This window comes from Aspergillus alliaceus (assembly GCF_009176365.1).
Source record: "Aspergillus alliaceus strain CBS 536.65 unplaced genomic scaffold BDW43scaffold_30, whole genome shotgun sequence".
Lineage (NCBI taxonomy): Eukaryota > Fungi > Ascomycota > Eurotiomycetes > Eurotiales > Aspergillaceae > Aspergillus > Aspergillus alliaceus.
In genome coordinates, this window is record NW_022474713.1 from 33,531 (window position 1) to 49,090 (window position 15,560).

A 15,560-nucleotide genomic window follows, 5' to 3' on the forward strand; every position below is an offset into this window, starting at 1 on the left:
CAGAGATCTTCCCCGCTAAGGGGGGCTCCAAGCGCGATACCATCCCCGCTATCCAGTGGCGCAACAGCTTCCTCTGAAGAGGGGGCCGGGGACGGACTCGGCGAAAAGCCCCCAAAGGGAGGAGATGCAGGAGGGGCTGAAGCCCGCTGGCGACGCAGGAGACGGGCACAGTTTCTCTTCTTGCGCCTATTGGCGCGGCGGAGGGTACGAGCGGCAGCGGAACGACGTTTGACCATCTGTTGAATACACCAGCGAAATCAACATATGCGGAAGCCCACAGACGAAGCAATAAAAGGAAGCGGGAAAGAGCTCAACGCAGAACACAATCATCAGCAGAACGATGAACGCAACAGCGCCACACCTGATAGCTCAGGAGGCCTCAACACCGCAAGATACGGGCAACGCAACGAGCAGAATGGGATACTGCGATCGGAATGACCCAAACGCGCGGCGTGATGGGGAAAAACGAGGCGCTTACCGCGGAGGTAGGAGAGGTTGGTGATTGAGTAAAGGAATGGGGAACAGCGCGTGAGAAATCGCTCTATAGCAGGTGACGTCCAACACAAACGGCGCCTAGGCAACGGAATTAGTGAATGGCACAACGCAACCACAACACAACACCGCCGCCCGATGTCAAGTAAGTGAATGGAATCGGGCGTTTCAGACCATAGGGCGCCCGGCAGAAATCGGGATCGGACCCTCTACAACGCAACTAACGTTCCTACACTTCCCGAAATGGAAAACGTGAGGCTATCCCCAAGCGTGAAATCACACACTGCTAAGAACCACCGAACGCCTACACCCCGCATAAGGCGGGATCCTACGCCAGTATGAATAAGCACCTACGAAGCCCTGGCCTCAGGGCTTTCTGAGAGAGTGGGGTAATGTTAGGCGCACCTTACAGCGCCTGCGGTTGATATAGTAGCACGTGTGGTCACATGCTACCCGCTGCAGTAAAACCCTCACCGCACCCCAATAGCTTCAGAAACCAGTGATCAACCTCTGTACATGGTAGTAAATTGTTCAAAGGAACCCTAGTCCTCTGCTCCTGCCACCTGCGGTGCCCTAGCACGCTATTCCCCTACTACCTGCGGCTCTCCGAGCAGCAATTAATAATTTTGAGCATGCGATAGCTGGTTCTGTCGCTGGCCCAACTGATATCGATAAACCACCTCCTGCCCCGGCCGCCTGGTTTGTCCTTCAGTCCCTGGAGCTTTGCATCGATATGAACTCTAAGGGGTGTATCGAAGCACGGTATACTTCTAATGGCGGTCGACGACTGAGCGCAAATATTCGATATTTCCTTGTCGTTGAGAACCTGCCAACAAATTAGACAAGCTACTACCGTTCGGCCAGCCCAGTGGTTCTTATTCTCCGAGACCAACTTACGGGTTACAAGGAGTAAACAGCTGAAGCACCTGGAGCCCAAGCGAGAGTTCAATAACGTGACTAGCCCCAATCCATCTGCTGACGAGCACTGGCATCTGGTCATCTGGTCTTAGAATGTCCTACGCGGTGGCTGGCCTCTTGCGTACACCAAACTTGCCGATGCCTGGGCTGTAATGACCATATTGGGGACAACACTTAAGGTCCGAGCTAGTAATTGGACCCACGACTTCGACAAGAACGAAACACTTGATAAAACCTGAATACCAGGAGGAGGACCTATGATAGCCGCGCGAAGCCTCTTAAGGGGTTAAACATAGTCCGTCTACCGTGAACTTGCGAGACAGGAGGCATCGTCAACTCTTGACTTCCCACATATTACTTTTCTGAGGAAACCCTTGCAAAGATTTATGGAGGCTTTAGAGCTATCGCTTAGCCATGAATGCTGGATAGCCTGCTCCCGCATTCTATGGTGTCCTTTTTGCTTCCTTAAAGCTAATTTTTCGCATTGAATCATGGCGTTCGCAGACCCTAATCAGGAACCTGAATTGCACGACATCACACAAAATACTGCTACACTACACATACACTTCGATGAAGGCATGGGACTGCTTCTAGGAAATAAGGAACTTCAAAATCGGAAGTCTCAAATACGATCTCATAACCTTATGAAGACTTGCTAATCCCTCAAAAGTCAAGTCTCAGCTTTAGTTGTTAGGATATCTATCTTGCCTACACCGCCACTGGACGCCAGTTCGAACACCACTCGACAGGAGCGCTACCACCGATGCGAAGAAGGGATTTGACTAGCACACGTGCACAGATTATAAATGAACAGGAGCCGCAATATGTCATGGGTGAGTCCTGTCGACATTAGGCTAATGAGTCGCGTGCAACTATGACGACCTCTCCACCAGTCCCCTAGGACCGGTGACGACACATCATCCAAGCCATATTCAATTCTCGACTGGAGTAGCCCATAATATTTAGGCCAGCTACTCATTTGGCCGTCGCGGTAATAGAGAAACAAAGAGCAACTTTGATGAGGCTAGGAACTGGAGGTTCAGCCATATAATCATCTAGTACTGAGTCCTTCCTGACAGCTAATTACTCCCCATCTGAGTCACCATTCGTTTCTTTTAGAAGCTCAAGGATCTCATCAAATTAGCAATTCCTAAGCCGCCAGAGGATGATCCCAAATACGGGACCTGGGGAATCTGAGCGTGCATATTGAATCTTTGGCTACGTACACTTCTTTCTTCATTTGTCTGTTATCAAAGAATGGGCTAGGCCAGTTTACCTACTGACCATGTTGACTGATACACTTTCGCAGCGTGGTGGATGCCCTTGCATGTCACGTAGATATTATGGTATTGGCAAAAGTCGCATTGATAGGGAACCTCTGGAAATAGGCTCCCATTGAAGGTCCCTCTCTCACCGTCTGTTTGCTCTCACTTACTACAGCAGTAAGTTTCCCTTGCCTTCGGGGCGTTTTTCGCGAGATATTTATTTCCCTCGCAACAGATGTCGTCGTGTTCTTCTGAGTTTTCTCTGTCGTTCTCAAACGGCATCCCTTCCGTGTCCTTCTCTCCCGGACTCTCTCGCGGTGGAAGGGGGAGTCGTAGAAGGGCCCGCAATGTTGGCTCGGGGTCTTCCTCTTATGGTGCAAGTGTTTTTCTTTATTTTTTTGGATTATTCTCGTGAGGTCTCTTATCTTCACAAGAATTTTTCTTTCGCAAGATATCTCCCTTCATAAGATAATCTATCTTCGCCATATATCTGTCCTCGCGATTTTATTCCTAGATTAACTTTCTTTATTCCGGCCGAGGACGCCATAGCGGACGTAGTGGTGCTTACCTGCTTCTCTTCCCTCGCTGCAAGTGCAGGCTAGTACAGCTTAAATTAAGGCGTCAATTTCAGTTTTTGACACTCGATGCTTCGTACGTCCGAGGCCCTGATTTACCAACGGAACCCAGGGAGGTATACAGCACAACAGAGATCCTAACAAAGTGCGTGTGATGATAAAAATATTCCAGAACCGATCAAAACAGCGTCAGACTTGTCAAACAGAAAAAGCACAAAGATAAAATGATGGGATAATGCAAACAAGATACTGCGGAGTCATAGCCGCCATATGTCCACAGGATATTCCCCACGATGGCGTTTCGTGGTGCCTTATGTATGTGGGAAACTCTCGTTGGATTTTTGAAAACAGTTTCCCTACTTAATCGATGTTAATATGTCTATGACTGTACGAAGTGTTATTGGTATTTTGAAACCCAGAAATCTGATTAGGGGAAGGGAATATGCTTGAGATTGCTATAGTAAATTACAAAAAGATAATAGTCTTTCCTGACTGGTGTAACTCTGGCAAAGAAAGTTGGCACAGATATCTAAATTGTCGTTCATATCGAGATTTGTGTGAAGTTTCTTGGACCAAACTCTTTAGTAAACTCTCTCAGAGGACAATAAGCCTAGAGCTGGACGCCTTGATATATACATGCAGGAGAACATCAGAAACGTACGTAACCATTCGAAAAAACACCATGAGGGTCATGACTTTGTTTGAACTCTCGCATAAATTCGTAATGCTCGCCGAAGACCTTAGTCAAATCTATTTCATCCGGTGCTGTCATCGAAAGGTAGGTAGCGGCCAGTATGTTATCCGGATCTGTCTTGTACAACGCTTCTTGAAACTCTTTGCCCCAAGCCAAAACCGAATCCAGATTCTCCTTCTTCTCCGCGATGGAAACGATCTCGAACATGAAATGACCTTCCCGGGCGGCAAATACGGAGTCTGACCTTGGCCTTGCTGACGGAGATGAGCGACGGAGCTCATGCATGTCCCAGATTATGTGAGGGTCAGACGGCATTCTCTGTAAATGGGTGCTGATCACGTCGACAACCTCGTTGGTGATAGCTTTCACATTGATCGTATACATGCGACCTTGAGTTTCCCTAGGGACTAGTCGGCCTGCCTCTTCTAACCAGCCCGGCGGAGTCGTCTCCTTGACCGTGTTCAGTACTACAGGAGCAAGTCTAGATATTTTATCGACCCAAATCTTTCCAGACTCAAAATCAAGAGAACTCCAATTAACAAGCAATAAGAGAGCCAGGCCCTGTGGTGTGTTAACAGCGGCTTGTGCAATGGTTAGAGCTGCTGGAATCCCCTCAGCCGATAGCCTTCTGTAACCCTCATTATACTGCCGAACAGCGGCAGGTATATCGTCGGACTTAAGGAAGAGTACACCAGCCAATATCTATTCACGGACAGGTCAGAAAGGGGAATTTTGAAGACCCAAGACGTGGCCTTTAGAGGGTAGAGATAGATACCTTATCCAGCCGATGAACTTGAATAGTCACCTCGACCAGAACCCCAAATGCCCCCCCAGCGCCGCGAATCGCTTTCAGAAGATCCGCATCGGCCTCAACTAGTTCTCCCTGAGCATTAATAATTTTGGCAGCTATTATGTGGTCGACACCCAGTCCAAACTGAGTGCTATATGGCCCGTAGCCGCCATACATGGCCCAGCCAACGTACCCAACGGGGGAGATTGTACCCGTGGCAGTTGCTAGCCCATGCTCATGGAGCTTCCTAGAAAGATCACCTATTAGAATCCCGCCTCCGACTCGAGCTGTGAGATGATTCTCGTCTATCACTACGTGGTTGATGAGTCGGAGGTCTACTCCGACAATCATATCTTTGAATGTTCTTGACAACATATCATGGCCGCCAACTCGAACGGTGAACTCGATCTTATTTGTAATTAAGAAGGATACGATAGAGACAGCATCTTCGATGGTTGGTGGTCGGACGATTGCACTTGGAGTGACATCCGGGCGGGCCACAAAAGTAGCCCGGGTGCTATCATATTCTGGGGAGGACGATGTGACATGTTGGATTTCCGGGTGTCTAGACAGAAATTCTTCGAGCTTTTGCAAATTCGCCCTAACGGTTTCGAGGGCCATTTTGATCTTCAAGGCGAGTCTGAGGGAGGTCAAGTGGTGATCTGGCGAGATTAACCAGACCCCATGTTCCTTTATATAGGGTCTAGGCGCAACCAAGCCTGATTAAGGCGTCCCATTAACTAGCCCCCACTAAGGATCAAATCCAATCAATATCCCCGAACCCGTATATGCAGAGGGGAGCATCATGGAACGTCAGACCCATTTTTCTTCCGTTAGCGTACTGTAATCAAATGCTAGGGTTGGTTGAATCGTGTATATTTGGACCCTTCGAAGTGGGACCTACCGTGGGGAGGCTTAGCAGAAAGGCCCCCAAAGAGGTGCAAACAATGCTACAGAACCTGTCAATTAGAAATCAATTCCTCGTACTTTTGATAATACTGGATAATGGCCCTCTATCGCGGAAGACTCTTATGGCTATTTGGATATCGTACTAGAGGTTATATATATGGATAATCGAAGGGGTCTAGACAATTCTCTCTGTTTTTTTTTTTTCTCTCTCTCTCTTTTTTTTTTTTGCGAACTTATGCATGGAGCATGAATGTGGCGGAGTTTCAAAACCTCCTATAAATGTATGAGCGTGGACCGTGTGGTCGACAACAAAGGTCTGTGATGGTAACCAGATTTCTCACTTGATGTTTACATCAACTATGATTTTCTTCCCATCGAAATCCAGAGCATGGTTGCCTGTACTCTCGATAGCGCTTCATGTATTTACCTTGCGCTTCGACACCAGCTAAGGCCCGATCTCAAGAGAGGTTCGAGTTGGTATGATAAACAGTTGCCGGGAATATACAACACAAGAAGGGCGTACAATTATGACAGGCGTTTTAAACCGTGCCAGATGTGCAAAGAAGTAGAGCAATGTTGTCAATATCGTAAGCGCTGCCTGGTGTAGTAGGGTACAAGCAAGTTTGTGTTGGAAATTGCCAGAGGGTAAGTACCATGTACTTCAAGGTTACATGGCCCAGAGAGGGCAGAACCAGCTCTTATGGGTTCTTCCACAATTATATCTAAGGTCGAGTGTTGATTTTGACCCACATATTGCACTAACCTATGGCTTCATGCGGACAGCTCGGCAAGAATTAGACAAGGATATAGTGACAGTCGAACTGGACCTTCGATGCTAAATCAGCCCCCGCACTGACGCAAGTGGCGAACAAAATGTACGATCGAGACATTCAGCGGGTAGACGTCTTTCCAGGGTATGAATACGCTATCTCTGAGGGTCTCCTGCATGTTTCCAGTCACACTTGGGCCACTGTCAACTTTGTCACCCCTCGCTTCAATGAAGGCGTCCCGAAGAAGCTCAGTCTCGGGGCGTATGGACTGATAGAGGCACTTTGCTGGACACCAGCTGTGAAGACGTTTCGAGATTAGGCCCAGATGAGATAGAGCTTGATGTTAAGTAGGTTAAGTATGTTGGGCTCAACTTTATAGTATGTCCCGTGACTTTTTTGATTCCTAAATTAGATACTCATTAGCTAACATGCATTATAGGATATTACGATTGCTCTAGGGGTTGTAGGTGATGGAAGCCAATTGGGTCCTAAATGCACTGGCATCGTCCGCCGCGTTGGATCTGCAGTTGAGCATGTTAAACCTAGGGATAAGGCTCTTGCCTTCTCTTGTGGTTCGTTTCGAACACGCATTATAATCTCAGAAAGGATCTGTTTCAAGATCGACGAGAAATACAGTCTTGAGAGTGCAATAACCATTCCGTATGCCTATACTACCGCCATCTAGGCATTGATTCACCTAGCCAGCATCGAGAAAGATGCCAGGTCAGAGAATGACATTGATTTCCATTGGTTAAATTAGCTTATTAATATATATAGCAAACGGACAGTTTTGATTCATTCAGCCTGCGGTGCTGTAGGAATAGCCTCTATTCATATTTGTCAAATTATCCAAGCCACGGTCAGAAAAGCTCTTTTGTACTACTACTGAGCATATTCCTCTTTCCCTTCTTTTGTTCTATTTATCCATTTGATAAGGGTATAAAGAATAACAAGCTTGGGCGACACAGATATATGCAACAGTGGGGAGCGAGGAGAAAGCTCGATATCTTGTTGAAACATATTTCCCACTCTCGAGACAGCAGCTTCCTACCAGATCTTATGCATGTGACCGGGGGCTGCGGCGCCGATGTAGTCCCCAACTCATTAGCAAGAAGTCTTCTCCGGGCAGCATGGGAATGTGTAACCGAGTACGGAAAGATGATAGAGCAGGGCGCAAGGGATATTCTTGCTCATGGGACGCTGGACATGGTTCCGTTTTCAAGCAACCGAGCCTTCTTCGGTACCGATTTGATGGACATAATAAATGGGGATTCCCCAACAGTTGACAAGTAAGTCATATCTTGATTATTGATTTGGCAGTGAACTAGCTTGTCCTTAGGCTTACACCCTCGTTCAGGTTGGTATCCGGTATCCGAAGAAGTATGGATAGCGATTCCATCGCACCCATTCGTCCAGTAACAATCTATCAAGCGAGAGAGATGGTTGATGCCTTTCGCTATATGCATACGGGAACGCACATGGGGAAGATTCTCATTCAGATGCCCGAAGAGCCTGAGACACTCCCATGCATCCCTTGTCCACCAAATGTCACCTTTCCCTCAACTAAGTCGTATTTGTTAGTCGGCAGCCTCGGCAGAATTGGCAAAACTGTGTCAACTTGGATGGTTGAAAGTGGAGCTCGGGAGCTTGTATCCTTGTCCCATTCTGCAGGGCTCTCAACGGAAGATAAGGCATTTCTACAGGAATTAAAAGCTCAAGGGTCTTCCGTAGCTATTGTAACCGGAAGTGAGATAAATCTCAGTGATGTCCAGCAGGCAGTCTCTGCATGCCGAAAGCCTCTCGCTGGCGTTATTCACCTGGCTGTGACAATTATGGTAAGAAGTTATTCTCTCCTTGCCGATATCCTTTAAATGAATGCTGATACAAGGTCTTCTCAGAACCAAACCATTGCAGAAATGTCTTACAAGCAATGGGCCGCAAGTATAGCTCCAAAGGTGGACGGGGCGTGGAACTTGCATTACACCCTCGATGGCAACCCTCTTGACTTTTTCGTACTTTGTGGGATCTAATTTCGCTGTGACTGGCAATGCGGGACAGCCCAACTATGCAGCAGCAAACAGCTTGCTAGAGGGAATTGCACACTACCGGCGCAACTGTGGCCTACCTTGCTCCGTCATCCAACTTGGGCCAGTGGCAAACGTCGGACGGTTAAGCTATCATGAGAAGATCATGCAACATTTCCGAGACATCTCAATTAGATTCTTGTCCGACAAAGACCTGTTGGAGGGTATAGCCCTATCCATCCTCTAATCCTCTGTTAATCGCCTCTCAGACCCAAGCACCTTCGTGTCCACTATTGGTATGAGCCACACAAAGCCCAGCTCCGATCCGACCTTTCACGCAACGTGGATGAACGAGGCTCGCTTCACTTTTTACTACAACCTCGAGGTACAGGGGGACTACAAATCTAATGATCCTCTTAAGGATCTTGCAGACCGTATTGAGGCCAACCCCGCCATTTTAGATGACCCAGAGACAGAGCGGATCTTGATCAAAGATTTAGGTGCGCATATTCGAGGCCTTATAGCTACACTTGCGGATATGGATGATGAACACACAGCCAACTTGGTAACTGATTCTTTGATAGCTATTGAGGTCAAAAGCTCGGTCCGACGCTACCGGAGAGTTGATATAGGTCTCGCGGAGATAAATAAGGCTGGGACAGTTCGAGGCCTCGCGAAGGTTGTTATGGCCCATTGGAAAGCTAAGTATCAGAAGGGTGAGGAGCAGCAGCAGCTGCTGCAGCAGGATAATGAGGTCGATGGTGCTGAAGTGCAGTCTTAACTGAGATAGCTTGTTATCTGCATATCTGTGCCGCAGAATGTTCTCATGGCGGTTTTGCTACCATGGCTCAGAATTGACTCATTATGGAATAAGACCTCCATTCATACGTAGATGATGATATGCTACTAATGTAATCAGTCACACTGCCAACTTTTTGTTAACCTTTCCCTAAGTGCCACTGTGGAAGCATTTCCCCCTGACAACCACTCTCACAAGAAACCTTCACAAAATCTTTACATAAACCTATTGTATCTGAGTTACCAAGTCATACACGCATTTGGAACAAGATTTTATTCCTCCTCTTACATTTCTATGGAATTGCCAACTCACGGGCGGGCCTCTGCTTTTGCAGCCACCCGTCAACAAGAGCCGTTGGAGCAAGATATTCTTCTCTGTGTCGATATCAACAAGAAGAGTACTATCCTCGCCACTGGTACTGAGAGGTTGCCATTAGTGCCAAATGCGATCGACCTCCAATTGACTGGCGAAATCACTGTTCACTTTGATCCCCGTCACGACCCCAGAATGTTCCACCTCCTGAAATGGGACCAACACCTAAGGGAAACCTTTCCCATGCTGAGGGAATCCGGCTTTGATGGGCGGATCTTGATTCTGTGGCTCGATTACTTGCCCCCAAAGCCATGGCCCAAAAGGGTCGCCGGTTTTCCGTGCTACTTGACGACAGATTTGGAGGATTATGGGCCCGTGGAACCGATTTTCAGATGCCCACAGCCCCCCGGGCGGCATGCCTGTACTAACTTCGATTACACCTTTGATGAAACTAAATTCCCCGCCCTGTTCGACCTTATCAAGGGGTTCTTTCAATATTTCAAGATCCCTATCACTGAAGTCCAGTATTGGGGCCATATCGTTGTCATTGTTCTTGGCAATGCCATGCAAAGAAAGAATGTCATTGAGAGTTTGCCCAGGACCTTCGCCCGTTGTTACTGCTCCTATCTTTATGAGTCCGAGATGAGCCTTCCCGCTATACTGCCTTCCCTGCCTCTGGAGCAGCTCACTCCCCGCGCGTATGACCAAGACGCCCTGGCTCCCATCCTGCGACCGGGTGCTAAGCTTAGCTTGGGCAGACACCCCAAGCCGGGAAGTGGGATGTTGACGTCTGCTGGTGTCCTCGTGCGTAATTCTCAGGGTCAACTGTTCATGACCGCGTCGGCGCGGGGATTTGCATCGGATGGCTTGAAGGTCTATCTTCCTCACTCATCGGGAGCGGAGGTCGGTACCCTTGCAGCAAAACGGCCGGGCACGGACGTCGCCCTGATCAAGTTGAACCAGAATGTCCATTTTGTTAATACGCTATTTGAAAACGCTCCATTCGCACTAACCGGCTTCGTGCGCATGGCGGAGACCCCGCAGAGAGGACAGGTCTTTTTCAACAGTCCGTTTTCGGGTCTGATTGAGGGTGCGCGGGGGGTACAGAGTCGTTTTCATATTCCTAGCGGGAATAAATTCGAGCCCGATGGCCGGTGGATCAACTGTCGGTGGGATTATATGGGTCAGGGTTTCAGCTCGCAGGTGGTTAGCGGTGACTGTGGGTCAGCGGTTTGGGACCCGAATGGGAAGATTAACGGGTTTGTTCGGTATGCTCCTAGGTCTGGGCTCTTTCGGGATTGGTGTATGATTACTGCTGCGGATCATTTTATTGATGGGGGGTTCAGTCTGGTTTAAAGAGTTAAGAGTTTCGGTATATGCATGGCTCGGGATTCTGGTGCAGGGTGAATTGGCTTGGCTAGGGCTCGACATGTTTGTTTGGTTATATCGTGCCATTTTGCCTAGCTATTAGTTGCTATCAGAGACAAGACTATTGATTGGTACACCTATTTTTATGGTTTAGGAGTTGGGTTGTTAAGTTACATAAAAAAAACTGTTGATTTATCATGGACCGACTTGCCTTGCCCGATACACTGACCTGTAGACAGGAGTGTCAACATAAAATGTGAAATATCGATATTATGGCTCTTCTAGTGCCCATGGCCTTTAAACTGCCTGATCGTACAGTATTACTTCATTCCACACATGCTTGTACTGTTATATTTCGGCTTTGTATCGCCATAACTTCCTGTTCAAAGCATTGGCACAACAAGGGCATTCTCGCTATTAGCTTTATATTTATTTTCAGGTTTGCCGGATTTAACCCTGAGTAAATGCCTGATAAACGGGGTAATCGCTTTAGGAAAGTAAGTTCTATTTGTCGAAAGGTCTTAAAATGATAATTTAGATGGCTTCTTTTTTTATTCTTGTGTGTATTGTTCTTATGTGGACACTTTGAATTCCTTTCTGGAGTCACTTCAAGCCTATGAGGAATCAATGTCTTTGGACACTGATTTATGAGCACACAGAACCTGTACAAATGCCGCTCCTAGTGTCACTTAGAGACCCTGCCTTCAAGCCAGCAGCTCCAGGAAGTTGTGTCGCATGAAGGATACAACGAAACAGCCCGCCTGGTACAGCGACAAGTAGCCTAGCTACTACGACCACAGACTCTGTCGTTTATAATTGAAATAATCTTTTTCACTCGATAAAGCGTACATCAAAGATCTCAATCATCATAAATCATCATAAGGGGCCAGGTTAAGAAGTTCCATCGAATCAATCCTCGCCAGCTCCACCATCGCCTCAGTCAACTTCCCCATCAACCAGTTGGCTCGATTTTGAGACAGCATATGACTTGATGCCAGAATCGTCACAGTCACTTTTGATCCCTGCGCAGCAGTCATAACCTGAACTGGCCAGGTCATGCGTCGAAAAGTATCCTCCGCGACGCGGACATGCACCGGCTGCAGCTCAGCGGGCCGATTATCCAAACCAATCGTCGGGACTGTATCGAGATGGTCGTGTGTGACCACACTACTGAAATGGGTTTGCTCAGGCCACGAAGTACAGTTAGACACGATATCAGAAAAATCTAAAGTTTCGTAGTCGATTGTGCGAACGTACTGAGCATGTACGTGTTCAAGCAGATCCTGCGCTGTCCACGATGGCTGGATTATCACCCGAATCGGCGCAGTATTGAGGCAGCAACCCATTGTTTGATTAATACCGAGGATCGGAAGACTGCGGCCGTTGACTGTATGGCCAAACATGAGATCTGTCTCTTGCGTGAGTCGCGCGAGAGTCAACGCCCAGCTAGCCCTGACGAGCGTCGCCATGGTCTTGCCTCGAGGTTGCGCGAGAGGAAGAGAGGCTGCCCCAAAAGCGATTACTAGCGTCCGATTCTGATTCCCGTCCGCGGTACCCAATCGAGTCCAATCAGTGATTGTGGAGTCCTGGAGGTACCTTTGCCAGAAGGTATATGCTTCTGTTGTTCTCTGCGCCAAGCGGTACTGCATGTATGTTGGAAAGTCTAGCGTCGGCGGAGAGACTGACTTGCCGTTATACGCATCTGTCAACTGCTGGAAGAACAGCTGAAGCGTCTCGACATCCCACTGAGCGTGGGACAGGCGTACAATAAGGGCGTATTCTTCAGAGACCCCAGACTCCACCAATGTGGCCTGTATATACGGACGTCCAATTGGGAATAATGCATCATTGTCTTCTTGGCATAAGGCCCTGCAGACGTCATCCAGCAGCTGCTGATCACCTGCGGAGTGATGTGCCAGCTGGATATCAACATGGTCCAGGATAACATGCACGAACCCATCTTGATGTGGGAGGAATATCGTCCGCAGAATACTATGCTTGTTTACCAGCAGCTGAAGAGCTCGAGTTAGTCGAGCTGGTTCTACTGGTTCCGAGGATCGCGTTCTCCAGAGGAAATAGCTCTTCAGTCCTGGTTCAATATATACGCGCTGGAAGTCAGTTGTAGGATAAACTCCGACTATACTCTCAGGATTGAATCCATTATTGACAATAGTAGTAGTGTCCAGAGAAGAGAGATCCAAGTGGGACGTCTCGTCCAGTTTTGCGGACAACGCATAGCCCTCGTCTTGTCGCCTTTCTCCCAATCTGGCATCGGCTCTTTTCGCCAAGGCAGACAAGGCTGGGAACATAAAAACCACCGAAACAGTCAGGCCCGGCATTCCTTCCATACGGGCCCTAGCAACCATCCTCATCGCATCGAGTGAATTTCCGCCGAGCTGGAAAAAATCATCGTGTAGGCCGATCTGGTCTGCCGGAATCTCCAAGACTTCTGCCCAGATCTTCTGAAGTTTCTGTTCCTCCATGCTTTTGGGGCTGCACGTGGCCTCCCTATTGGAGATGCCGTACAGGTTCATTTGATCGAGGGAGAGAGACTGTGCTTCCTTGCGTAGCTGTTGCAAGTCCGCCTTTCCGGAGGGAAGCAGTGGGGTCCGAGACAGCGGAATGAACCTTGAGGGAACCATATACTCCGGAAGGGATTCTCGAAGTTGAGATATTGCATCCAGGACTCTCTGGCGGAAGGCTTGGAGACTAGCCAAACTGGCTAGAGCGCTTCCAGGAGAAAGAGGAGAGAGAATTTCATCCGACTCTTCAGGGTGATCAATAAACACAACTAGTATCTCCCTATGAGAGTCGGAGCCGTCCTTTCGAGGCACTACTGCTGCCATAACATGCCGCGCTCTAGGGAAGTATTTCCGAATATGGTGTTCCACCTCGCCAAGCTCCAGGCGTTGCCCGGCCAGTTTAACCTGGGTGTCCTTGCGGCCGACGTATTTCAGTGATCCATCTGTTGTTGCGTATTGAACGAGATCTCCTGTTTTATAGAACCGACCCGATGTGGTTCCCTGTAGGAAACCTTGGCGCCATTGTGGAGGGTCAATGAAGGCAGAAGCTGTTCGATTGCTCCCGTTCAAATAGCCTCGCCCGACATTGGGTCCTTCAATAAGTAATTCACCCACAGCACCTATCGGCATCAGTTGTTCATGATTGTTAGGGTTGGTGACCCATGTAATGCACGCTGTCCCTTGTCCGAGGCAGGTGGACAAATACTGCGGGTCAGCCAATGTCGACGCTGCCTGCGTTGTTGACACTGCCGCGCACTCAGTTGGCCCGTAAGCATTGAACAGATCCACATGTCCCTTCCATTTCTCAATATCAGACTGAGTTAATGGTTCCCCACCGAGAACCAGACGCCTGACTGTAGGAATACCAGCAGGATTCAGTAACCGCGCCACTGAAGGGGTGAGAAGAAGCCAGTCAACCCGCAGGTCGGCGATCACTTCCCCTAGACGACTCATCCGATCCTCATTCGACGGAATACAGACGCATCCGCCAACCATCAGGGTGGACATGATTTCAATCATACAGGCATCGAAGGTATAGGATGCAAATTGTAGTACGCGACAGTGACTCGTCAGAGCCAGTGACTTGGCATATGCCATTGAGTTGGTGGTAAAGGCTGAATGCTCGATGACCACTCCTTTTGGTTGGCCTGTTGAGCCCGAGGTGAACATAACATATACTGCGTTGCTGGGGCTGGCCAAAGGGAGCGAATTGAGACTCTCATCATTCCCTGAAAGCTTAGTCGGATCAAACAGCCTATCGTTCAGTACCACTACTTGAGGGACCAATTCGGCTGCCCGGGCCGTATACTGGGTCGACGCCACGATAATACTGGCATTAACCTCACCGACGATGAACTGGATTCGTTTCAACGGCAAGGATGCATCCAAGAGCACAAATGCACCGCCCGCTTTTATCACTCCCAACATAGCCACCACCACCCAGCGAGACTTGTCAAACCAAAGCGGGACAATTATCTCCCGCCCTACCCCAATTTGTATCAAATGGGCTGCGAATGCGGAGGAAACTCGTTCCAGCTCAGCATAGGTCATTGTTCCATCCCAGGCGTCAATGGCAGTACTGTCTGGAGCCTCGTGGCATTGCCGCGAGATCTGCGTATGCACACAAGAATTGACGGGAGGCGGAAGGGATCTGTTCCATTCCCGTAGCCTGGCAGCGTCTTGAGGTCCAAAATCCCCTACAGGTGTGTCGACAGTGGAGTCACATGATTTGACATAGTTGACTTCGGCTTGGGTCACAGATTTATTAGCCCGGGTGGTGCTTCTCGACCCCGTTGGTCAGTTGTGACTTACGGTCAATCATTCTCAAGATTGATGCGAGTCTTAAAAACTGTAGTGGTAGTCAGCGAGAGCTCTGAGACAAGAAAATTGAGAGCAACCAGAGGACTGCGAAACAGGAAGTCTACATACTGTTGGTAGATGCTAACCCTGGAGATAACTGAAACTCAGTTGTGTACAATAGTAAATCAACAAGTAGATGGTAGTATGTAGAAAGCAGTCATTGGGTGAAAGAAGAATGTTGACACCCGGATGGAAGAGAGGGGGTGATCGTATTCACAGGTCCCTTGGCAATATTGCTTGCAACGTCGTATTTTGCCTTTCT

The 15,560-nt window shown here is 48.5% G+C and overlaps 4 protein-coding genes across 4 annotated transcripts; 2 read left to right on the forward strand and 2 right to left on the reverse strand.

The window, feature by feature from the left end:
* Positions 1-3,772: 3,772 nt before the first annotated feature.
* BDW43DRAFT_280194 (FAD-binding oxidoreductase) lies at positions 3,773-5,384 on the reverse strand. Its single transcript, XM_032042397.1, has 2 exons — positions 4,720-5,384; positions 3,773-4,646 (listed from the first exon to the last, which is right to left on the reverse strand). The coding sequence occupies exons 1-2, from the start codon at positions 5,353-5,355 to the stop codon at positions 3,900-3,902; spliced, it is 1,383 nt and encodes a 460-aa protein (XP_031898876.1). The 5' UTR covers positions 5,356-5,384; the 3' UTR covers positions 3,773-3,899.
* A 1,132-nt stretch (positions 5,385-6,516) lies between these two features.
* On the forward strand, positions 6,517-9,218 carry BDW43DRAFT_301200 (KR domain-containing protein; the record flags this gene model as incomplete). Its single annotated transcript, XM_032045005.1, has 10 exons — positions 6,517-6,711; positions 6,765-6,791; positions 6,853-7,073; positions 7,191-7,272; position 7,350; positions 7,450-7,702; positions 7,771-8,248; positions 8,312-8,425; positions 8,472-8,661; positions 8,707-9,218. The coding sequence occupies 10 exons, from the start codon at positions 6,517-6,519 to the stop codon at positions 9,216-9,218; spliced, it is 2,073 nt and encodes a 690-aa protein (XP_031898877.1).
* A 312-nt stretch (positions 9,219-9,530) lies between these two features.
* Positions 9,531-10,904, forward strand: BDW43DRAFT_312366 (uncharacterized protein; the record flags this gene model as incomplete). The annotated part of the gene is made up of 1 exon (XM_032047353.1): positions 9,531-10,904. The coding sequence occupies one exon, from the start codon at positions 9,531-9,533 to the stop codon at positions 10,902-10,904; it is 1,374 nt and encodes a 457-aa protein (XP_031898878.1).
* A 581-nt stretch (positions 10,905-11,485) lies between these two features.
* Positions 11,486-15,545, reverse strand: BDW43DRAFT_280198 (uncharacterized protein). Its single transcript, XM_032042398.1, has 3 exons — positions 15,368-15,545; positions 15,251-15,287; positions 11,486-15,186 (listed from the first exon to the last, which is right to left on the reverse strand). Exons 2-3 carry the CDS (start codon positions 15,258-15,260, stop codon positions 11,783-11,785), a joined length of 3,414 nt encoding a protein of 1,137 aa, XP_031898879.1. The 5' UTR covers positions 15,261-15,287; positions 15,368-15,545; the 3' UTR covers positions 11,486-11,782.
* Between the last annotated feature and the right edge of the window lie 15 nt (positions 15,546-15,560).